The 23,575-nt window shown below is 43.7% G+C and overlaps 2 protein-coding genes and 1 long non-coding RNA gene across 5 annotated transcripts; 1 reads left to right on the forward strand and 2 right to left on the reverse strand.

Annotated features, from left to right (window-relative positions):
• Positions 1 to 3,267: 3,267 nt before the first annotated feature.
• On the reverse strand, positions 3,268 to 10,265 carry stk17al (serine/threonine kinase 17a like). Its single transcript, XM_037256303.1, has 7 exons — positions 9,975 to 10,265; positions 7,809 to 8,021; positions 5,860 to 6,004; positions 5,243 to 5,369; positions 5,069 to 5,117; positions 4,805 to 4,984; positions 3,268 to 4,421 (listed from the first exon to the last, which is right to left on the reverse strand). Exons 1-7 carry the CDS (start codon positions 10,091 to 10,093, stop codon positions 4,127 to 4,129), a joined length of 1,128 nt encoding a protein of 375 aa, XP_037112198.1. The 5' UTR covers positions 10,094 to 10,265; the 3' UTR covers positions 3,268 to 4,126.
• Positions 8,447 to 22,895, forward strand: hsd17b1 (hydroxysteroid (17-beta) dehydrogenase 1). 3 transcript variants are annotated; one of them, XM_037256305.1, is made up of 7 exons: positions 8,447 to 8,546; positions 12,311 to 12,381; positions 20,114 to 20,233; positions 21,589 to 21,750; positions 21,831 to 22,161; positions 22,233 to 22,416; positions 22,559 to 22,895. In XM_037256305.1, exons 3-7 carry the CDS (start codon positions 20,194 to 20,196, stop codon positions 22,712 to 22,714), a joined length of 873 nt encoding a protein of 290 aa, XP_037112200.1. In that variant the 5' UTR covers positions 8,447 to 8,546; positions 12,311 to 12,381; positions 20,114 to 20,193; the 3' UTR covers positions 22,715 to 22,895. The 3 variants fall into 3 exon arrangements, with proteins under 3 accessions (XP_037112200.1, XP_037112201.1, XP_037112199.1); XM_037256306.1 differs by lacking the exons at positions 8,447 to 8,546; positions 12,311 to 12,381; positions 20,114 to 20,233 and adding an exon at positions 20,904 to 21,438 and having other exon boundaries at positions 21,831 to 22,010; positions 22,068 to 22,161; XM_037256304.1 differs by lacking the exons at positions 8,447 to 8,546; positions 12,311 to 12,381; positions 20,114 to 20,233 and adding an exon at positions 20,904 to 21,438.
• LOC119125635 lies at positions 21,456 to 22,647 on the reverse strand. Its single transcript, XR_005098508.1, has 3 exons — positions 22,556 to 22,647; positions 22,357 to 22,466; positions 21,456 to 22,141 (listed from the first exon to the last, which is right to left on the reverse strand). It is a non-coding gene; the product is annotated as an uncharacterized LOC119125635 (long non-coding RNA).
• Positions 22,896 to 23,575: the final 680 nt, after the last annotated feature.

Raw genomic sequence — 23,575 nt, forward strand, 5'->3', positions numbered from 1 at the left:
TTATTTATATATTATATATTTTTATTTACCATAGTTATAATGTAATGCCTTTTGATAGGTGTTATCTATTCATAATTTTTATATATTACATAAATGAAACAATTCTAGTTATTACTGCCAGTTTCTCCTGTGTGTATGTGAATGCCTTGGCCATAAGGGGGCAGTATTATACAGAGTAAATTTGATGGTGAGACGAGTACATAGGACAGGAGTCTTATTTATTATTTTTTTTTTTCCATTATTTCTTCCCGCAGATAAGGAATACGTGCTGTGAGCAATGTTTGCTCTGACTACATTATTATTGTCATCATTATTATTATAGTACCACACCGGAAAGTAAGAAGAAAATAGCTTAATCCTAAAAGGTCCAATAAACAGTAGCATGTTGTCTTTCTGGCACCTTGGGAGGCCGAGGCAGTAAAAGTCCATGATGAGGAACATCATGTCCTCTCTCCTGTGTATCTTTTAGTGTGGGGGTGGATGGAGGGATAAAAGGCGGCGGGGGTAGCCACAACAACCCCAAGTAATAATAGATAATAGAGCTCTTTATTTATATTCCCTTTTTCTTGGAACTTGATTTAATTTGATATTTCCCAGGGTGTCATCACACAGGCAGGGATGAGCAACCCCGCAATTCTCGCTGTGTTTACACCTCCCAAAGCTTATTATTGGTCTGCTTTATCTCAAGCAAACAACACTTTAGTTGGACCGAACAGCATCTTGAAAGAATGTTGGCGTCCCTCTTAAGCTTTTAGTTAGTTTTAGTTTTTTTTCTTTTTCTACTACCTTTTTCCACTTTCTGAAAATAATACAGTTGCAGGACAGTTTAAGCCAAAAAAAGAAATGGTCCCGAATTGCTTCTTTTTAGGTCGCTGATGTCACCCTGGGGTTTGTTGGGAAGGTTCAATCTGTTGACACGGGCCAAGCATTCAAACGGAAGCGCCTCGATTGTGGCGATAACATACTTGTGTGCAACCTGCCTGACCTCTACCATTGTTTGTGGGCTGCTATTTTGGCCAGGAAGTGGTGACTGTGCAGGGGGGGTTAGCATGCACCAAGTTCAGCCATCATACCTCTGCAAAGCATCTTGTATAAGAGGTCAACAATGCGTGATGGCAATTAGTGTCGCTTTAATCCTTTATCGCTACATTCTCACAGGTGTGTCAGAAAACTTCCAGGATTGTTGTTATGCACACAGATCCTGCGTCAGTTGCTTCGTTTTGTGTCCTGTCACTGGGTTTGACTTCTCCAGGGCAGCTTCAAATGTTTTATTTTTGTACTTTTGGAACGTGACACCCTTTTTAGTCCTAAAAAAGGAACCTAAAGTTGACATGGAATCATGTACAGTGTGGCAACGTCAAGTCTGGTTCGTAGTGTGAGTGAGCATGCAAGCATGTGCTTCCAATAACTACTTAATCCAGTAGTAAGTACAAACCATGAGCGAATCCAGACCGCAAGAACCCTTTCACTTTTAGTCTGGATAACTTTGTTGTCATTTGTATTGAGATGGAGATTTATTTGAATGCGGTCAGACAGAACCTGACTTGAGATGAGATAGACAAAGAGAAAAAAAAAATCAATAACAACAGCACAGCCAGCCTTATCATTGAAACTACCGTATTTTCCGCACTATAAGGCGCACCGGATTATAAGGCGCACCTTCAATGAATGGCCCATTTTAAAACTTTGTCCATATATAAGATATATACATTTGGCCCGCGGGCTGGACTTTGGACAAGCCTGCTGTAGTGGCTCAATATTGGTCCATATATAAGGCGCACCTGATTATAAGGCGCACTGTCAACTTTTGAGAAAATTTGAGTTTTTTTAGGTGCGCCTTATAGTGCGGAAAATACGGTAGTATTTTTATGTGATCGACTTAATGCCCCCTCTCAGATGTGTCCTGGCGCCAAAACTGCCAGCATCCTTAAAGTTCTGATCCGAGAATCATTTGTAGGACAGGACAGTCCTGAGCCAAGTGATGCTATCAGTGTGATGCTGGAGTGTCTTGCCGTACCGATCACCCATCCCAACTAGCATCAGGGCCCACAACTTCATTCCTTGACCCGAACATATCACCTATTATGTTCTTGTTTTTTCGTCATCCCTCCCCCCCCCACAAGCCAAAAATGCCGAGGGAGGAAGTGGCAGCCGCAGACCGAAAACAGGCCGCGCTCGGTCGGCCTTTGTTGCAAAGGCTTTTGTTGTTGTTCGTTGGTTTCCAGGGACAAAATAAATAACTGGGACTAACCAAAGGCATTCGCCCGCCTCCCTTTCCGCCCTCGCCATGAGAAACACATTACCGGCGGTTTACGAGTGTTGAGCCAATCTGCTGTTTCTCCTTTTCAGAGACGAACCCCCCCCCCCCCCCCCCCCCCCCCCCCCGCCCCCCATCCTCATTCCGCTCGAAATCCAAGAGACAATAGTGGTATTTATTTACAGTATTTTCTTTGATGAGATTTCCGTGTTTTGCTCCACTTTGAGCTTACGTGGCCTCATGTTTGCACTGAAAAGCTGGAGGTCACCGGGCGGAATGTAGCAGGAGACAGCCAGGAGGTCAGAGCATCACCCTGATGCATTCCACAGGGATGAAGCCAGCAGGATTTGATTAGCTGTACATCTTCATATATGGAAGATGATCTGCAGGTCATAGGATGGTGTATTTTTTCTTTTACCCCCCCAAAGCATTATTGTGAATTTAAGCAGAAAGGAATGTCCGTATTATGTAAGGTGCAAGAACTGCGGTATAATTGAAGTGGTTGAAAAAGAGGCCAAAGTGGAACAAGATGGGGATGACTTAAACTAGAAAATTACACTGGTTATATTTTAATTAAAGGTGGCTTTGAATCCCTAAACATTTGACACTGCTTCTAAAAAATTACTTTACTTCTGGTTTTTGAAATTTGTATTTTTTGCTTTTAAGTTGGACCTATAAAAACTTGCGTAATGCAGCTTTTGCCATGCTTTGTCATTATAGCTGACTTAAAAAAAGTCACCTGTTCAGTCTTAATTCATAAATGCATATTACTAAATATATATCACAAAGCTGATGTGCTAGAGAAAAAATAGAGGCAGATTCAGAATGAAAAAATAATTTAGAAAAGTTTACTTGATTACAAAAGTTTTGGTTTGTTAGTTCTATCAATGGGGTATTTTTTTTTTAATATAGTTTACAAAACCCAGTCTGTTCAACCCCAAGTGTATTGTGGCTTTTTTATGGAGTATTTCTGATGATTTATTTTCAAGGTGGAAAAATGCACGTAGTCATAAGAGTTTGATACAAAATGTACATGTATTTCTCTGCAATAACAATAACATTTATTCAACTTTAAACAAAAAAAAAAAAGTCCATGAGGACAAGTGCAAAATTGGCTGAAATCCACAAGCAAAAGGCATCATTAATAACAACGGAAAACAAATAAAAAGATAACATTGAAAAAGCCAAACATGTTAGCAACCAAATTGATCCACGGACGGACGGGCGAGAAAGACTTCGGTTTATTGGTGGAAATATTACAACGTCTTGCTCCCTTCCCGAGCGTTGTGTATTGTACGACTCTTCTTTGGTTACCGTTTCAGCCTCCATCAGTTATTTTCAAAATCTTGCTGCATTCTTGAAGTACAAATTGTTAAAAAAAAATAAAAATAAAAAACAAAAAGGTGCGAAGACTTGTGCAAACGCCCAAAAGAACAATATGAATACATCGTGGCACTTTTACCATATGTACAGTAGGTTCGGGCTGTACGATTACGTGAAAAGTCCTTTTTAACTAAATGAGATTTTTATAAAAATAAAAAATAAAATAAAAGTGCTCTCAAAATTGTATTGAAAAAGTGAGAATGCTGACTCAGACTGACGGTAGAGGCAAATGTAACTTAAATAAACATAAAAAAAAAAACCTCTTTTGCGCTAAGCTCACTTTAAAATGTCCAAACATTATTTTCCCGCTCCTCCTTCACCAAAAACTCATTGTAGATGGATGAACGACCGGAACCAGTTTGGGTTACTTCTTGCGACCCAATTCGGGTGGGGAAACTAGTTCTGTTTAAAACGAGGAACCCGTCTTCTTCATTCTCGTTGTTTCCCCGACTGAGTCCAAACGAGCGTCTCTAAAGCGCGTCTCCTTCAGCAGATGAGCTCTTGCTGTATTTCGGGCCGAGGGACGAAGGGCGGCTCGGTGAAGGAGAACGAGCCGCAGCCCGTCTTCAGCTCGCCCTGGCACGGGCACGCCAGGTACGAACCCATCAGGCCCAGTTCCGGGGACGGCGCCGGGCTCTCGGGCTCCGACTCCTCGGACTGGCTGCTGTCGCCAGTGTCGGGTTCATCCAAGGACGACAAAGACGGCGTGGCGTGGAGTTGCACGAGGGGGTGGGGGTTCAGCCAAGGGTGGCTCAGACATTCCTCCGCCGTGGCTCTCTTCCTAGAAACACAACAACATCACAGATGAGTAAAGATTTTTTTTTACATAACCAAAATGGAACAAAAAAAAAAAAAAAAGCTTTTACTCGGAAAATGTTCCCATCATTTAATCTCGGAGAATAGATTGCTTGTTATTCTTTTTCTTCAGTTTTTATTGGATTCATGTTGAATAAATCAGAACGCTTCTGCTGGGGGATGACGAGTCAAGTGACTGGACCCAAATGACTCATGCGTCTGTTTTGAAGTTTTCGTAACAGAAATACGATAAAATTAAGTCACAAGTTGCGCAAGAGGAAACCGATTTTTGCCTTATGTGCTCATTTCAGACGCATTTCCGGCTTGACTTACATCCTGAACGTCAACTCGTGTCTATGCTAACCTCACCTGGGGTTTTTCACCAACAGGGACTTGATGAAGTCGACAGCCGGCGGCGAGACGTCCTGGAAGGTGTCGTGCGAGTACTCCACGCTGACCTGAGAGATGTTGAGAAACGTCTCTTGCTTGTCTTCTCCCAAGAAGGGCGACTCGCCGGTCAGCATGACGTAGGTCAGAACCCCGATGCTCCTGATCGCGTGAGAAGACAGATGACTGTCAGCTTTGTGACGCGTTTTTAGCCTTGATGGAGGAGGAGCTACGGAGTACACTCACCACATGTCTGTTGCAGTGGTGATGGGTTCGTAGCTGAGAATCTCTGGTGCTAGAACACAAATGATCTTGATTAGCCAATGGCTAATAATATTTTTGAGCGTATGTGAATGCACATATAGATTTCCCCCCCCAAAAATGTGTGAAGTGACTGTGGAGGGAAGTATCGAGACTCACCAACATACTCAGGAGTACCCAGAATCTCCCGGACTTCGCTAATGCTGTCCACGCGTCTGGACAGGCCGAAGTCCACAATCCGGATGTCACCCAGTGGCCTGGCGCTCGTCAGCAAGATGTTCTGTGGCTGCGGGGATCGGAGGGACTGAGGTTACGTAAGCGCCAAACTTGGTAGCGGATGGGATTTGGCGCTTGGTTTGAGATGAAAAGCAGCCCCCCCCCCCCGGAGGATTTGGAAGTCGTCAGTCGGCATCTCGCCGAGCGTCTGATCTGAGCTAAGCCAATCAGGGAGAGCGGGGTCGGACTTCGCATCCGATGACTAAGTTGTTGCGGCGCACAATGGCTTGGACTAATTCCAGATTTGCTTGGGAACCGAATCCCCTGACACCCCAATCGCGGACCCATTAGGGATTACTTTTATCAAGATGACATGTTTTCTGGTGGAGGAACCGGATACTTAAGGACAACGACCCATCAAAAAAAATGAAAGCCTTTAAGTAATATCCTTCATCTAGTGTTATTAGACCCCCCCCCATGAGAACTAGGCTGCGTGCCGGAGTTACATAAGCTAAATACCGCCGCCACGTTCAGGGCATGGACTTTATAGAGCATCTTACCTTCAGGTCCAGATGCACCACATTGTTGTGATGCAAGAAGGCCACCCCCATCAGGATCTGCCGGGCCAGCCGGATGACGTCTTTCTCCGTGAAGGCGTCGTCGTTGTCGGCGACGCATTGGTCAAAGATCTCGCCGCCGGCAGCGCTGGGAAAAGAACAGGGAGGGAAAAACTGAGTCGGGAGAAGACGAGAGGTATTATGTATATAATATAAATATATAAATGCCAATCAAGTTTGATTTTCATCGTTACATAACGCCACGTCTCTGTGTACTTTGGCTTGATAACAGGTCCATATCTGAGCTAATGGTAGCCACTTCATTTCTCACGAGCTAATCATGACAGAGTGAGTTGGCATGTTTAGATAAGGAGCGATACCCGGGGTGGCTTGACTGTTATATGGGTCAAGTTACCATAGCTGCAAAACATTGTGTTCTATATCTTCAAAATGCAATCAGGCTTTCTCCAAATGGAGCGAAATATCTGATGCGCTTTTGGATATCTGCATTTGTATCGCTTGATAGGCGTCAAATGTGAATTAGAAACTGCCGTGTAGCATAAGTGATAAAAGTTCGAGAAAATCTCGGTAGCGAGATCCTCCGATACAACAAGGTCAACCCACCGAAAAACTGGAAGCATGTGTGGAGGATTTAAACGGTTACACGTGCTTTTTATCTTTCGGAGGAATCGTCGTGAGGGGGTTACGCAACGACGTCGGCCTCCCCGACGCTGCGTCCACGACCGGTTTCAGCTGTGCAAACAGCGCTGATGTTTTGCTGGATTTGGGGGGGGGGGATCTGATCCGCTTTGTTGTGATCCCTCGAGCTTGGCTCTGCGTTTACGGTTAAATTTCTGAAAGCGCTATAAGAGAAATATGTTTTTCCGCCTCAGTTTCACATTTTATAAAACAGTTAAGACAGTAAACGTCTGTGTTCATCAAGAAGATTTTTGGATCTTTCCAGAGAGCAAACGCTCTCACGATTTGAGATGTTCCCCCCCCCCCCCCCCCCGTACGGCGAGCAGCCAGATTAAAGCCCGCGATCGACCACATGGGGGAATGGATGAGGTCGGATCAGCCTTAAATCTCCGAGTAAGTGGCTATTAAACACGAGGGTGGGGGGGCTGTCCGGTCCAGTAAGTTTTAGGACCTCCGGGTTGCTGCCAGATTTTAAAAAAAGACCAGTGAGGTCATCGGAGCTTCGGCCCAGTGTAGACAATGCAAGATTGGAAAAGCAAATGGGGGGAGGACAGAGGGGGGGGGGGGGGGGGTGTTTTTCAAAATGTAAATAAATGAAAACAGGAAATTAAAAGATAACTTTCAAATCACATCCTAGCCAGGGTAAACTAAAAGTCCTCACGATAGTTCCGAAGATTCAAACCTGACTTTTCATACAGACTACCCAGGCTAGTCATTTTTTTTTTTTTTTTTTTTTTTGGTGGGGGTTGTGGTAAACTACTGACTGCAGCTGCACGTGAAGCGCTGCGAAACTCGCGTCTACTTCACAGACAAGACTGCGGATGTGGTTGCGGCTATGTCAAAAATGTGTGACAGCGTGTGTGCGAGTGTCTTTGGCGGCCGGCGCGCTACTTTTAGCAGCTTTGCTTTGTGCCGCTTCACGGGAAATGGAAAAAAAAAAAAATGAGTGCAAATGCTGCTGTGGAGCTAACCTGCGGTGCTACTTCCCGCATTTGCATTTCGTGAGAACGCTCGGCCTAACATAGCGACAAAGCCGCAACGAGACTACTTAGCGTTTTCAACCACACGGTTGTTTACGAACGTGTTTCAATTTCCTGTGAGCGTGTAAAGGTATTCCGCAAACTAATCCCTCACGCACTTAAGTGACGACCCACATTTTGTTGCTCGTTTGTATAACCGCCATATTTCAAAGCTAGAATTTCTAAGCAAATCCTTTTGAACCCACTTTAATTCTGCGAGCTTTTCATTCTTACCATTCCAACACCAGGACGATCTCGGTGGCCGTCTCGTAGACCTCGTGCAAGGCCACCACGTACGGGTTGCACTTGGCCAGCTCCAACACGGCGATCTCATTGAGGATGTCCACGCGGCAATCCTGACCCTTCCGCCGCTTGCGTAGGAACTTGGCAGCGTACTGCTTGCCCGTTGCCTTCTCCGTGCACTTCTTCACCACCGCAAATTTTCCCCTGGAGACAGACAAATCAAAAAAACAATCATTACTCTCAGAAAAGGACAAGATGCCTGGAATAGTGCTAACATGCCACAATGGGGCCACACACACACTGACAAAGAACGGCCAAGTGGTTTCATTGGACAGCACAGATGTTGCTATTGAGCTCAAATGTGTGCGCAGGAAATGCCATTCGACACTCAGAATTTTTTTTTTTTTCCCCTGCTTGGAAGGTTTGACCAGGCGGCAAGCAAATATTGAAGATTGCCAGTATAACATCAAAAGTTATGGAATAGCGGAGAACCTTGCAGATAGTAAACGAGATGTTGCCTAAATGTTCTGGGCGTTCACAATGTTCATTAGTCAAAGGTCGAGATGTCCACCCCAGCACATAATGACCCCCCCCTCCCCTTCCTCCTCTTTCTTTTTCAACACAGCTGACAGCAACATGGACAAATGGACTGACGCCTCCACACAGAAGCCGTGACAGTCGTACAAAAACGTCGCCAGTTGGTACCGCGGACCACCCACCTGACCAGCGGTGAGTTTCATTGGCTCAACGTTTAGCTCCAGCTAGCATGTTTTGAAAGTGACCACAATGTACCTGAAAGGGTCCAGTCAGCGCGGTGCTGCTCGTTTTTCCCTACACCAAATCTGGCCTCACCGTTTGTGGTCCGGAGCTTCTGGGTCATTGTGCAAAGAATGTAAAAAGGCAAAACCCCCGTCAGAGCTTTTTCTCAAGTTAATTAGCCCCCATGGAGAAGGGGGGACATGAACTACATGTGTGATGAAAAGACGCGCTCAATGGCCACAGAGGGCGGCGAGCGGGGGTCTTTTCAAACAGGAGTCAAAGGTCACCAAACATGGCTGTCATCCAAAAGGGGCTGTTAGACCAAAGCACATTTTTATGCACGTCACAGCATTTTGCGTCCTTGCATTATTAGAGTAGTTATGATGTCATATTTGTAAATGTAAATCTATTATCATTCGGACTCTTGAGTAATGAACTAACTTCCTGCGGAATTTTGCACCATGACAAAAGACAGGGAACCGTGCATGCAATAGAGGCCCCAGCGGTGATGTCATCGATAATAAAAGGAGCTGATGGAGTAACATTTAATATCCGGCTGCAAACAAGCTCAACATCCCCCTCGTAAGTGTGTTACCTATAAATCTAAAATCACACACACATACAGTACACACTTACAAGGGCCAATTTCAAACTGATGTCGCAGGGAGAAAATACATCGGGGGTGAGGGTTTGACATCTGTGAAGGGGGGGGGGGGGGTCCTGCAAGAAATTTACATGCTCCCCTATCCCAGCTCAGACATCCTTTTATTTCTTTATTTAGACTTTTGGTGCAGGGATGAGCTCAGATACTATTTAAAAAGGTGTGATTAGACTTTCTAATGTCACCCTTGCTCACCTTATTTGCCCGTGTGCTCGAGAGACAGAAATATTCAAACACCTCATGGTGTGAGTCAGCAGGCGCTAAGCAGAAGCAGAATCGTTCTGTAAAATTAGTACGTATCAAATTACGACTTGAGGTTCGGAGTTCAATTTTCAGCTCAGGGTTTCCTTCATGTGTGGAGTTTCTCCAGGCAGGTATTCAAATTTTCTTCCCACATTCCAAATTGTCCTTAGGTATGCGAGTGACTGCTCGTCTTGTAAGTGCCCCTCACTTTTGGGGGGACTCGTCCGCCTCTAAGCCAGAGAATGAATGAACAAACTTCAACACAGTCATGTTGCAAAAAATAGATTCGAAAATGTTTGTACTCGCACATCTGAACTTTCAAAATTACAAACCCCGCACGCGTCTCACTCACACGTGCCTGACGCCAACGAACTAATATGATTAACGCAATCACTTGAGCTTCCAAAGCGCCGTGTGACGCGTTTCATTCGAGACTTTTTTTTTTTACGGCTCAGTGGATACAAACAAACTAATCAGCCAAAGACAGCACTTACCGGCCTAGTTCTTTGGCAGCCAGCTCGTAATTGTCCGAGAAAGGATCCAATCTTATCCTGGTGTGGACTTCTGCAATCATGCCGCTCTTGTTGTCAATCTTCGCAGCGCTGAGCATCATTAAGCAAAGTTTAAATCAACTGTCTCGGGACAAAACAAAAGTGCTGTAGGGGGATCAGGTAGAGCTGAACATGGTAATAAAATATGTCAGCATCGGACAGAGGCGTGCAAGAATAATCCAAGTTGCAAGGAATGTGACTGACTGCTGTTCAAATTGCTCCGACTGCCTCTCCTCGTTCCGGTTAATAAGCTGCTACTGCAGGCCCGCCCATGTCTGTGACGTCACCGGTTTTGGGCCAATCGGATTGCGGGCAATAATAGAAAAGGGGCGCGGCCATGTTGAGCGCTCGCTGCCCTGTGAAACGTTCAGGTCACACGAGTTTGCAGGTAAAAACCACATTCCAAAATTTCCAGACGACTACATTTCAGCACAGAACTGACTGTACTTACTGGTTGAAACTAGCAGAGCAGAGATAAACTTGGCTGTAATTTAAAAATGTATTTTTAATCTATATTATTGAATAAAGCTGTGTAGTATTTTAGTAATTTAGTATCTCATGCTGGTAAGCGTAAAAAAAATAAGAAGAAGCTTTAGCCATCAGTCTGACTGGTGGATGTATTCTGTATTGTACAACTATATGATAACAGAATAAACACATTTAAAAAAAACACATTATTAGGCTTACAGCACATAATAATACTGGTAATATGTCTGGTAAATGAGAATATTTCCTTTTACCCATTTCCAATAGTGCCAGTTAACATTTGAATCGAGGTCGAAGCGTTGTCTTTCATAAAGACTTTCTTTGGTTAGCCCTTGCCACTAAGCACAGTGTCTTCACAAGCCATATGTGCTTTTGCCAAGTACGCTGGGTGCCTTCATCATTGTCTTTTTTTTGCCAACCGGGCTTGGCTGTGTTGCAGCTGTGCAGGTGAGACTCGACTGGGAGAGTGCCGACCAGAGGAATGCTGAGCATCCCGAGGCGTTGCCTGGGATGAGTCAACGTGGAAAGTGATGACGATCCCGACAGACTGGCTGTAAACGACAACTAACAGTTCACCGACAAATAGCTGCAGTCTAAGCGGTCCGGGGCGTGTCAAGGCAAGGGCAGCATTTGTTTTGAACAACAAACGACATCAAAAACGATGAAGTTAAGTACGCTTAAATGAGGTTTTCTATGAAATCCAATCATTGTGAATATTTAACACAGGATGGCCAAAGTGGTTGGGGTCATAGATCAGGTCAAACGAAAGAGGCCATTTTGAAAATATAGGGAGTAAAAGTAAATAGTTGACAGAAAAATACATATTCGAGTAAAGTTCGGGTTCCTGAAGATTCTACTTAAGTACAGTAGCAAAGTATTGGTAATTGATTACATCCTGCCAATGGCTAATTGCGCTCGCAGGTCAATGATGATTATTATGTCCAGTTAGCATAGAGCTAACCAAACTGTGTGTGCTGGTGTCATGGCTCACGGCGTTGCACATTTTCTAGTGGTACGTCACATGCTACGCACACAAGACACGATTGTCCGTTTTTAGCCTAGCAAAGCTAATTGTGTTGCCGCCAACAGGCAGTGATGTCAAAGACTGCCATTGACGGCGGACATTCCACGAGTTCCCCCTGAGTCATTAACGCATTGCGTAACCTAAACGGTACCTCTACAGAGCCTTGACCCTTCCACCATCTTTCCAACAAGCCAGGGGTCAAAGTGCAGAGGAGACTCATTGGCCGACTAGCGGCTATGATCCGGGCACAGGAAAGCAAACCAAAACACATACCAGAGAATTATCCTGCCAGCTCGCAATTTAACTCGCATAAATGTGAGAAGTTATGTCGTGACCTTTCTGACGTGCGAGAGCAAAACAGACCTGGGTTTTGTTTGGGCCCCGTCCTGCTCAAGAATTCAACATGTGGACATGATTGAATCGTACACAATGGGGATTCAGCAGCAGGTAAATGATCTGCGGTGCATCGAGTAGCTTTTTTTTAGACCTAGGATAGGCGTGTGTTTTTCAAAGAATTAGTTAACAGCCACTATGTGCAAATTGTGGCTTTATTCACTTGATTAAAAATACCTTTCTTGTTCTACAACTCTTCACACCTTTTGGCATGTCATTGGAAGCAGGCCATCGAAGCGTTGAGCTACACTTGAGACATATCGGTTGCCAAAAAGCGTCCGTGACACGTAAATGTTCAATATTTGTCCCCCCTCGGGATTCTGCCTTTTGGCCTTTTGCCTATGTAAACACACAATCTGGTTTTCTCCTTTTTCAGTTTCTGTGGCCCAGTTCTAAGCAACACAGGTGATGTGGGACCAATGAGGAAGGCCCGAAGATGGCAAATAAGTGAGTGACGTATCCTTGTGAGGTACTTTACAAGAGCTAATGTAGAGGAAAGTCAAACAACCTCGTCTGAGTGTATTTACTTTCTCCCCGGCCTTTTCTCCCGTCCTTTTTGTTAGGAAAATTTGACCCATTTAACAGGAATTCACCATGACAAAACCGTGGAACAGTCGAGAGTGCGAGAAAGCGATTGCAAGTGATAAGATTCAAAGTCGTTGTAATCTGATCGAAATCCACTCAGTCCTTACGAGGCACTTGTGTCATTTACATACAAATACTACTTACAAAAATAGATGTGTTATTTTACATTTTATACAATCCTGCTCATTTATTTTATATTAGTCTGGATTGTTGAAATTTGTTGCACAAATTATGGATTTGTCTTTTTGCAAGTTTGCTGTGTTGAAAACGCTGATTCCCGACAGTTAGCTATTATGTCGGTCGTTTTGCGACTTGTAATTTGTAAGTCGCTATTTAGCGAGATGATTTAACGCGGGCTTACACCTCATAAAATCTAACGGTCCCCTGCCCGGGTTGATTTAAGTTGCTTAAACACGCCACCCACATCTGAAGCACTCCCAATTTCCACTTTTCCCGCCCCTTTGCCACGCAACAACAACAACTCGTTGGTGGCCCGCATGGGAAAGATCAGCCGTGTTCTCAAACTCTAAAAGTCATTTGATGTGCACTGCTGGTATTAAAAAGTTAAATTCCTCGACCCCCAAAGCGGGGAGAAAAAACACCTAGGGGATAAAAACAAGATGTGTGATAAGCTATTTTGTGATCTTAACAGGAGCGTAATGTGTGGGCTTCAAAAGAGATTTCAAGTCAGCGTTGCCTTATTAAAAAGTGACGTTTGCCTGTGGAATGTTTAGACAGAGTTTTAGTGTACTAGCTAAGAGCGGATATTGATGTACTTGCACACGGGAGCCGTAAGAGACCTGTGAATATGACTATTAATGATTTATTTAATAATTCATGGCAACCTATACAAGATGACACCAGTGACCTTAATTAGCGCGATAGAAAATGGAGGCGTGGCTTTAGCATCAGAACTGGCGTGTCCATATCGAGCTTTTTGCCGTTACCGGAAGGGCGTGATTGTTGAACGAGCGAGCGGGCGACTTTGCAGGTACAGAGATGTTTTGCCGTAACCTCACCGCAGGAATGCATGACAAGCTTCTCGTGAACTCACTTTTGCATGTCGTGACAAAGAAATAAGTGGTAAAACCAGCAGCAGGTAAAATGATTTTTTTCACCCTAGTTGGAGTCAGAGCTGGAGGAAGAGTGGCTTAATAACTTTATTTTAGTTGGGAATATATATCATATTTTATAGTTGAGAAATGGACTTGCAAAAATAACGAACAATAAACTTTGGAATCCATCAAGAGACAGAGCAGACCGAGGACATCACATGAAATCAGAAGAAATCACAATGGCGGAGGAGAAGAAAGCTAGAAAGAAAGCAGCAGGAAGCGGGGAAACGGATCCATTTGGAATGTCTGACTCAGGAGAGAAATGGAAAACATTTATTGAGCTGGTTGTGGTGGGAGTGTTTGGGCCTGAAGGACAGAAAGAAACATCAACTCAAGACGTGGGATGAAATGGCTATCAAACACTGTTTCATTCTCCTGTCAAGCCCCTAAACTAGGCTGCGCAAACGTCTCATTTTAGTATCGTTTGGAATTCTACAGAACATGTCTGACGCACAATTTCCCCTCACAGTAGCCCAAGGAAATGGAAGAAATAAGCCACTGGCAAAAAAAAAAAAAAGCGGTTGATGCAGTGAAACCTCACACTTTAATACCTTTAAATCCAAATGAGTATTAAATGTTTTGGAAGCCAAAACCAGCGCCTGGTTTTGCTTTCCAAAGTGACACCTTCTTTTTCCAACGTGCTTGCAATAGAGGCGACACTTGTTTTAAGGACACACCAACCTTGTGTGGTCCGGTTCACTTCAAGTTAAAGCCCAGGGTCCAAATGCTGCTAATGAAGTCTTCCAAATGCTAATTTTAACGATCTACTTGCAAATACGTCGGAACGTAATAGCAGCTAATGTTTTCGACAAACTCCTACTAAATCTCGACCAGAAGCGGCTGCAAAATGAGCCTCGTGATGACGTGAGGTGTCACGACCAATCTGGAAAACTGGCTATTGGATCCCTTTGGAAAATGGAAGCCCTGCTACCCATCGTCACGTGTCAGCACTCCGTGGAGAATTTGTACGGGATCGAGGCATTCCACGTGAGCTCATCTGAAGGAAAAAACAACGCTCTGGCTAAAGGTGTCGCTAGAACAAATGCACAGAATGTACACAAGTTGTACCTTGGAGAGATGAAACAATTCGGCTGCGGGCGACCGCATCCATCATGCGTCCTCCAGCTGTCGGCCTGTGCAGCTCACTGGTTTCTGTAGGGGGGTGGGGGGGGCAACGGCAGGTGCGTGTGTCCATATGTCACATGGCAGGGGGTCAGAGGTCATCTTGAGCCGGCTGATTACCCGCTGAAGCGTGGCTTGTGTTTGTTTGATGAGTCGTCACGCAAGATTTTGGCATGAAAGAGGAAACCGGGCTCGACGGAGAAAACAGAATCAAGTTCTCACACCAGAACTTCAAAACTGTAAGGCAGACGTACTAAGCAGTCATCCAACGTTTGTAGACACGCTAACCACCGGACGAGCGTGCTGCCAGCTCATAAAATCATTAAGATGAAAAGTATTGGCGAGGAGAAATAATAACAGGACTAAGATGATTGAAGAGTCAACATCAACTGGGAATGATTAGTGGAATCAGCAGGCAGATCCATCTGCGATGTGGATGCATCAGCAAGACAAATTAGCGGCGCTGTCGTGCATTATGCATGATGACAATCAGGAAATGCAAGGGGACAGCTTGCAACGCCACTCTTTGGCCCTTTGTGCCCCGACGTCAAGCCAAGGGGGGGAGGAAGGTCATAGGTCAGTCAGTGGTGCAAATCCTCTTTTTTTTTACCGCAACGGCAATAGCGGTTAGCTTGAACAGTTGTTCGTGTATTTGCATATGACATCGACTTCCCGGACTACGTTTGAACTCGCTGAACTCAAATTTTGCATGACATGCTTCCAAAGTTTCCAAGTCCTGCAGACAAAAGATTCTTTTGTCCGGATCGCCGTCGCCTCTCGGGGTCAAGCCTCCGCAGAGCGAGCGTTGTTCTCACAGGAAACGAGAGCGTCCGTGGACACAGCTGTCGGACTGTTAAGTCTCGTGAGCGTCTCGTGAGTGTCACGACGGCGAAGCCCGACCGTGCCAAGAATGTGGCACCACTATGATGGATCTCAAGGAATATTCCCCGCTGACGCAAAAGGACCGGGCCGCATGGAATCCGCTGCCACTTTGTTGCTAAACTTGAGGCAAGAGTGAGAGAAAGCAAAAGACTATACGGACAAAAGTATTTGGACAATGCGGCCATTCCGTTCTCCAATTTAAGACATCCAGCGCTAGTGCTAGCATAGCACCTAAAACCCAATCAACGAGAATGTCTTTTTATTTTACATACTGTACACCACATGTGTCAAACTCAAGGCCCGGGGGCCAGATACGGCCCGCCACATCATTTTATGTGGCCCGCGAAGACAAATTGTGCATCAAATTCGTGTCATTACTCGAATTGCAAATTGTCTTCACTTTTAATCATATCTTTTTTTTAAATATTTGACCAGTTTTTACTCGTCTGATTTGAAAACGAGTTATTTGTCAGTTTGCTTTGTCGCTTTTTTTTACTGTATATGACATGAGGTGCTCATACATTTATTTGGGTTGACAATCATAATGGCCCTCCAAAAGAAACTATGACTACAATGCGGCCCATGAAAAAAATGAGTTTGACACCACTGCTGTACACCTTTGAACATTTTATCACAAACCCTTCCAGTAACTAGAATGGCAGTAACTCAAATAAAAAGTCTCCATGGCCTGACATAACTGGCTACCATCCGACCGATGACATCCTCCGCTATGAAAAATTTGCCAGGCACGCCACTCTTTGGAATGGCTTTCACATTCGCTGAACCCATCGTAAATCACCCGTCGCCATTTATCATGTACCGATACGCAACTCGTAATGGCATCTGCCACGTAAACCTAAATTATAGGCTGAGAAACCCTTATGTAATTCTCAGCAGGCATGATTAATTGACAGGTTGTCCCAGAAAGCATTTCCCTGAGGTTTTTTTCCGACCTTTGGTCCTTATATTTATAATCCCCAGAGGGATTTTTATTTATTTTTTTGCCGTCTCCCAAAAGGACGTTTGAGAAAAGTCACCGCGACCTCCTCGGACCTACTAGAACCAGTCAGCTCGGCCACCAAGATACCAACTCTGGATGTTTGGCCCTAAACGAGGACAAAGGTGGCATAACGTGTTATCCATGTGGCAAGCAATAAGATAGAAATGAAAAAGCCAGGCGCTGACGTGACACAATCGAGAGTCTTGCGTGATAAGCACGAATGCGAAGCCATGTCAAGTTTTTTATGAGGAAACGATGTGAAGAGATGATAAGCGCCAGATGCTTCTTAGGAATGTTGTCAATGCATCTCGCCGGGGTACGTTGTGTAAATGACTAAACTTACATAATCGAGCAACTTCAACTACTGTGCGATCCGCGGAGCCCCGCAACTACTTGTTGACGTTATTTAAGAGCAAAGCGACAGCAGTGGACATAAATGACAATTTACATACATTTGTTTATTTTACTAATGGGAACAAGATGTCAGCCTGGAACTTATTTGCTAGCGGCTAAAAATAAACGTGTTTATTAGTGTTCTGTGCACGCTCACCAGCCGTCATGTTCTGTCTTTGCGGACGTTTGAATTGTTTTTCATGTTACGTCTTGTTTCCCGATGTGTCTTGCTCGTTTGCGTTTTGTTTCCAACTGTTCTTGTCAGCCGCGTCGCTTGTGTCTACCAATCAGTTCTGTCTCATTGTCTCGTCAGTTTTGGGCTATTTAGGTTTTGCGTTCTTTTTGGTTATTGGTACAAGTCGCATTCGTCTTCTTATGCAAACTGTTTTTGTTGTTGTTGTTTACATCTTGTATCAATGTCAATTTTGGGCACATTATAAATTTAGGATTTATATTTTGCCATGAAATTTAAAACTATGGAACTTAATCCTGCTTCCCTTGCATTTGATTCCACCTCCTGCCTCCACATTAACCTTAAAATGTGAAATTAAGCCCAACTAAAAGCAAATGCAGAGTTGCAGTTAACAATTAAGTTGCGAATTATACACTATACAAAAACTGATTATTCATACATAATTCAGAAAAAAAACCTTAGTTTAAATTAGTTTATCACACACATTTTTAAGATTTCTTCTGATAAGATTAAAACAAAATACGAGTGTTAGTTGGCCTATTTCAGTGCATTCCTATCATGGCCCCAACAACAACATTGCCGAGTCATCCGAAACAAAAAACGACAACCACCGAGACTATGCCAGCAATGAAGACGGGTAACATTTCTGTTGGGGCGGCGTGCGAGACAAACTATTTAGTTGAGGTAACGGCTGGGGTTAGCTGCCGACCGTGAGAGCGCGGGACTCTCCGGGCTCGCGGCCCAGAGCGGCTGACAAAAGACTTTATCGGAATACCATCAATGCTTCCGTGGTGTCGTAGAAGAATAAAACCCGCTAAGTGGATTGTGTTCTCCACTCGTGTGAATTGAAAGCTCAGGAATGAATATGCAGGCACGGCATGAAGGAAGTGGATTCCGTTCACAGTATTGTCGAAAGTCTTCCCCTCCCCGTTGGCTAATAAAATGCAAAGTTATTTATATGGAATTTTGTGAAAGGCTTGCATAACCAAAGATTACGTGTGAATGCCAAAATAGATGCCATCGTTGAAAACCAGATTGGATTTTGACCTGTTTTACTGACACTTTGACTTTCTTACCAAGATAGTGGTCAATGTTTTTTTTAACTTGTGGGCTTGAGTCTTTTTTGTGATTAAGGCCTCCATATATAAATGAACTTTACTTGACCAGACTAACCACTTGACCACTCTAACAGCACTGTACAATGAAAAGAGATGCATTTAGACAGACCCCGGAGTGACTCTGAGCAGTAGAAGAGTAAAAATATTCAACTGAATCCAGTCACCTCTTCAAGACATGCAATCATTTTATCTTTCTTTAGACATTGTAGCGATTCTAACCTGCTAAGACCGTTTTGTTGTGTGCCAATGAGATTTTTACATATCCAGAAATAGATGTGGGAACATGTGTGAACGATAAATGCCGCCAATTGTGAACTTGTTTTCTGGACCGTATTGTGTCTGCAAACAGACGGTATCCCGGCAACGGCCGAGAGACGGGTGGAGTAGTCGTGATTCAATGTCAAGAATGTAAAGGCGCTATCGAGACGCGTTGAAGGAGACAAACTAATGTAAACGCATTTGTGAACTCAACTCAAGACCTTGGGGAAGAATCAACATTTAGGGAATGAAACAGTTTCAGGAAATCCGATTGTCTGGATTTGAAGCCCAAAAAAAAAAAAAAAATGCTGACCGTCAACTTTCAGGTCCATTCATACTTTCCACAAGTCTTCTCCTGTTTCACCCGGTGATGATTTTAGCAGGAAGCAACAAAGCCCAAAGCGCTCCTGCCGCTGAACCTTGTCTCCACGGTCAGTGTTCTTCCTGAAACGTGCCCCATTGTTGTGTGTGGAAGAACATTTCGGGGATATGTCAAGGATGCTCACGGGAGCAAATCTGTTAATGCCTTTTGCAGTTCTGCGGATATTTTCTATTTTTACCATCAACATCTCGTGTAGGAGCAGCCTTAAACGCAAAGACAGTTTGTTTTGGAAATCGGTCTCAGGAGCGGAAGGGAACTCTGGTGGCTCATACGAACGAAGAACAAAAAAAACACAAACCCAACAGATTCTAAAGAGGAGTCGAGACAAGGTCATAGACTCCGCCCCCTTACAATTAATACAAATGGGGAAAAGCTGATTTGTTGTTCTGGGGTCAAACCGACATACAACATAAATTATACAGTCCATAAATTTTGTCGTATATAAAAAGTGAGGGTGGTCTTCCGGCTTTTGATTGGTCCAAATGACCTTCGGGGTATTCAGTCCGACGTGTCACTGTGAGTGTAATTTTGTGCGGCGGACATGTTTTTTGGCCGCATCATTAGTTATGTCTTGTACTCAAGATATTCTAGAAAGTACAGTACACGTCTCAAAACAAACATATTTGCTCCCTCCCACCATGGAGATAACGACATGTAGACTCAACACATCTTCATCCATTTGACTCATCCATATCACTCTGACATGGAACATCCCGTCTCGTCTCAGCAGTTCTACAAACCTCACATTGTGTTGGCCCCGAGGCTATCCAGAGGCGAGATGTCACTGCTCGTTATTCACTCTCAATTCTCTGAAAGCTTCTGTTTTAGCCCCAACCCGATTCTTTACATTCCTAACAAACTCAACACCTTTTCATAGCGTAAAAAAAATATTCCTGAATGACATTCCCTGGAGCTGAGAGGTTTAACGTTTCACCAGGAGGTGTTTATAGAGTATTTCCAGACCTCCACTTGGCCGTCGGGACTTAATTGACTAAATGTAGTGAGAAACTCAACTCCAGGTTAAATATTTCATGGCTTTTGCTGCATGAGTTAAAAAGTGAATGCAGGTATTGTATTTTTTCACCAAATTAATTTTTCTCTGTTTTTTTTTGTTTTTTGTTTTGTTTTCAGATAAATAAGGTGGTAAAAAAAGTGTGATTACATCATGTCGCACGAAGGTGAAGAAAATAAAAGCATCTTCAGATTTAACAATGCCGAGTTTGGAATCGAGGCCTAAAAACAAATCATCAGGTAAACAAGTCAATTATCGTTTGTTACGTCGTATCTTTTTAATTGCTTGACCAATTAAGTCTTCATAACAAATATAAAAGACATGCCAACTGTTGGTTTTTTTTTAAACTGGTTAACGCCTCCTGTCAGGGAAACATGTGAGACATGCGTTCCTTATTTAAGACGTAAAACAATTACCGCACCTCTGGTGTGTTTGTACAAGCAAAGCATTTTTTGTTGTGGAATATAATGCACCGTAGGACTGTGAACATCACCTATAATAACTTTCTTACATAACAGCCACATTTGAGGTCCTTTTCTTCTGTATTGCCCCAAGAATTATATTTTTCAAAAGTGTTATTCTCTGTTATGTAACAGCGGGCACTAAAAACATTTCTAAAGTGCCTCAAAAAACAACTTCAAGGTGACGCTGACATTAGATATTTATTCAAATGCAATCAGTACATCATTGACTGGTCACCAGCCACATTTTTTTGTGGAACAAACAAACTTTTCTGCTTTAATTCACCCTTCATCGCTCAGAATGAAAAGCCACGAGGGGAAGATTTAAAGTAAGATTCGAATCCAGAACTGTAAGGCAGATGAGCTACGACAAGTCATCATTGTTTACTTTCAAGAATTCAAAATAGTTCCCACTAGGTTTGATTGTGAGAGTGTGTATTCTCTACTCTTGAACCTGTGCAGGATTAATGGGAGCAATAAAATGCTCCAATAAATTTTGCCTTGGATAAGCTGGAAATTTTTCAATGGTTTATCAAAAACAAAAACATAAATAACAATTGTATCATCTGAAGTCCCAGACACGACCTTGGCCCCCTCAACTCGACCATTCTTTTGTTCGATGAAGCTCCCAAGAGGAAGTGTCCTTTTAAGGCGGCGTGTTTCATGACGCTCTGCTGCCCTCTTCTGGTCGTAGACACCATTACAGCTATTTACGCTTAAGCCCTTTTCCAATGCGCTTCTCATGGAAAACAAAAAGGACGTGGGAAAAAAAAAAAAAGGGAGGGCTGCAGGTGCAGATAATGGGAAGATGTTTGGGGATAAAGTGGCCTTGGGAGACGAGAGCCGGGCAAAGACAACCTTCAGTTGTCTCTCATAACTTGGCAACATGGACAAGAAGGTGGTTTTGATCACTGGCTGCTCGTCCGGCATCGGCCTCAGCTTGGCAGTTCGTTTGGCTTCGGACCCGGAACAAACATTCAAAGGTGATGATCGTTTTCTATTTTCTTTTACGGAGCATAAAGGTTAAAGGTTTCAAATCTCGGAATCTGGCTTTTCGTGCTCTCGTGTTTTTTCTGTAACAATCCACGAAACATGCATGTTAAGTTGATTGAGGTCTCTAAATTGTGTCCAAGTGTACGCCACCATGAGGAACCTGGCCAAGAAGGAGCGTCTTCTGGAGAGCGTCAAAGGCCTGCACAAGGACACGCTGGACATTCTTCAGATGGACGTCACAGACCGCCAGTCCATCCTGGACGCCAGGGACAAGGTGGCCGAGAAGCGAGTGGACATTCTTGGTGCGTCCTCGCGTGGAAGCTCAAAATTGAGGAATCAAATGTAAACTCACCTAATTGGTTTTTTTTTTTTTTTTTTTCAGTCTGTAATGCCGGTGTGGGTTTGATGGGTCCCCTGGAGGCTCACTCTTTGGACTCCATGAAGCAAATTCTGGAAGTCAACCTTCTGGGCACCATCCTGACCATCAAGGCCTTTCTGCCCGGGATGAAGGCTCAGCGCGGCGGTCGTATCATGGTCACTGGCAGCGTTGGAGGCCTTCACGGTGAGGACCGATCTGAATTTCCCGCATTGGTCGTTCTGAATCAAACTTGTTCCACAGGCCTTCCATTTAACGAGGTCTACTGCGCCAGTAAGTTCGCCATCGAAGGGGCGTGCGAGAGCTTGGCCGTTCTCCTGCAACATTTCAACATCTAGTCAGTGTCTGCAACACGCTGCATTGTTACGTCATCTCCGGAATGTTGAGTAATTAACATCTGCGCTTCAGTGTTAGCCTGATCGAGTGCGGACCTGTCAACACCGACTTCCTGGTAAACCTGAAGAAGGCGGAGCTTGGCGATCCGTCCCTGCAGCAGGTGGACGCGCACACGCTGGACCTCTACGAGAGATACCTGCAGCATTGCAGTCATGTCTTCCAGAACGCAGCCCAGGACACAGAGGACATTGTAAAGGTGAAAGGTTGTTTTGAAGAATGGACAATTTACGAGGGTCGTTGTTGAACCTGCCAGTGTCAAGCAATCAAAATGACTCATGAGCTGTGAATGTCTGTTGATACTCACAACAGTGACTCAGGCCATTTTTCTTTCCCACCAGGTATTTTTGAATGCCATGCAGTCGCCCAGCCCGGCCTTCAGGTACTTCACCAGTGGGACGGTGCCTCCTCTGACCGAGCTGAAGGTGACACAGCCCGACGGTCTCCGGTACATCAGCGCCATGAGCAAACTCGTTTTCTCGCCCGACGAGCAATGACCTGGGCGCGTTGTCCGTCAATTTGCAGTTCGCGGAAATGAATCTGACTCATCGCTGTTGCGCAACTAGAAAGCTCGAAGTTCCCCCGAAGACAGATATTCAACATTAAATCCCTTTTCGTAAATAGTAATCAATGATAACATTTAGAAAAGTCATAGAAATGACTTTTGGTGAGCTGAATGTATTTGAATGTAGTTTTTTGTCTTTGACTAAAGTTATTTGGTTATGTGGTATTTTCTTCTTTATTATGACTCACAATGTACATATTTGAGTAAATGAGCCCAGTGGATGTGAAGTCCACTTTTATCACGCGGCACACACACAACTTCCCGTCATGCATTTCCTCAAAGGTCAGTTGATCATAAACAGTTTTTTTTAAGCAGTTTTTTTCAGTACATAACCAATTCTAAAAACTTACTTGAGAGAAAATCAACTTCACATTTTTTAAGCTGTACAAAATTAAAATGAAAACTAATCTTTTGAATAATCCCCCAAATATTTAACACCCCCTCACTAATTCCGTCATGTTTTCATACTGTGCCAAATCCTACTAAATTATTGGGAGAACACCAAGTACACTAACAATTTCACAATTGTGTTACATTATTGAAACTAAGCTGCTTTTTAAAAGTGCTTGGTTCAATAAATAATGATTGATTAATCAAGCTACTTTTATAATGTTTAAAATGAAACCTTTATAGTATTATAGTTCATTTTCTATTATTGATGAATTAAAACCAAAATAATAAACGTGTTCAGTTGCTAAATTAAACAAATGATTATGACGTCTATTGATAATGAAACTGTTGCGCCATTAATTCGTCATTTTATTAAGCTTGTCAATCAAATAAAAATAATGCG

Source organism: Syngnathus acus, chromosome 8, assembly GCF_901709675.1.
Source record: "Syngnathus acus chromosome 8, fSynAcu1.2, whole genome shotgun sequence".
In the NCBI taxonomy this organism is placed as follows: Eukaryota; Metazoa; Chordata; class Actinopteri; order Syngnathiformes; family Syngnathidae; genus Syngnathus; species Syngnathus acus.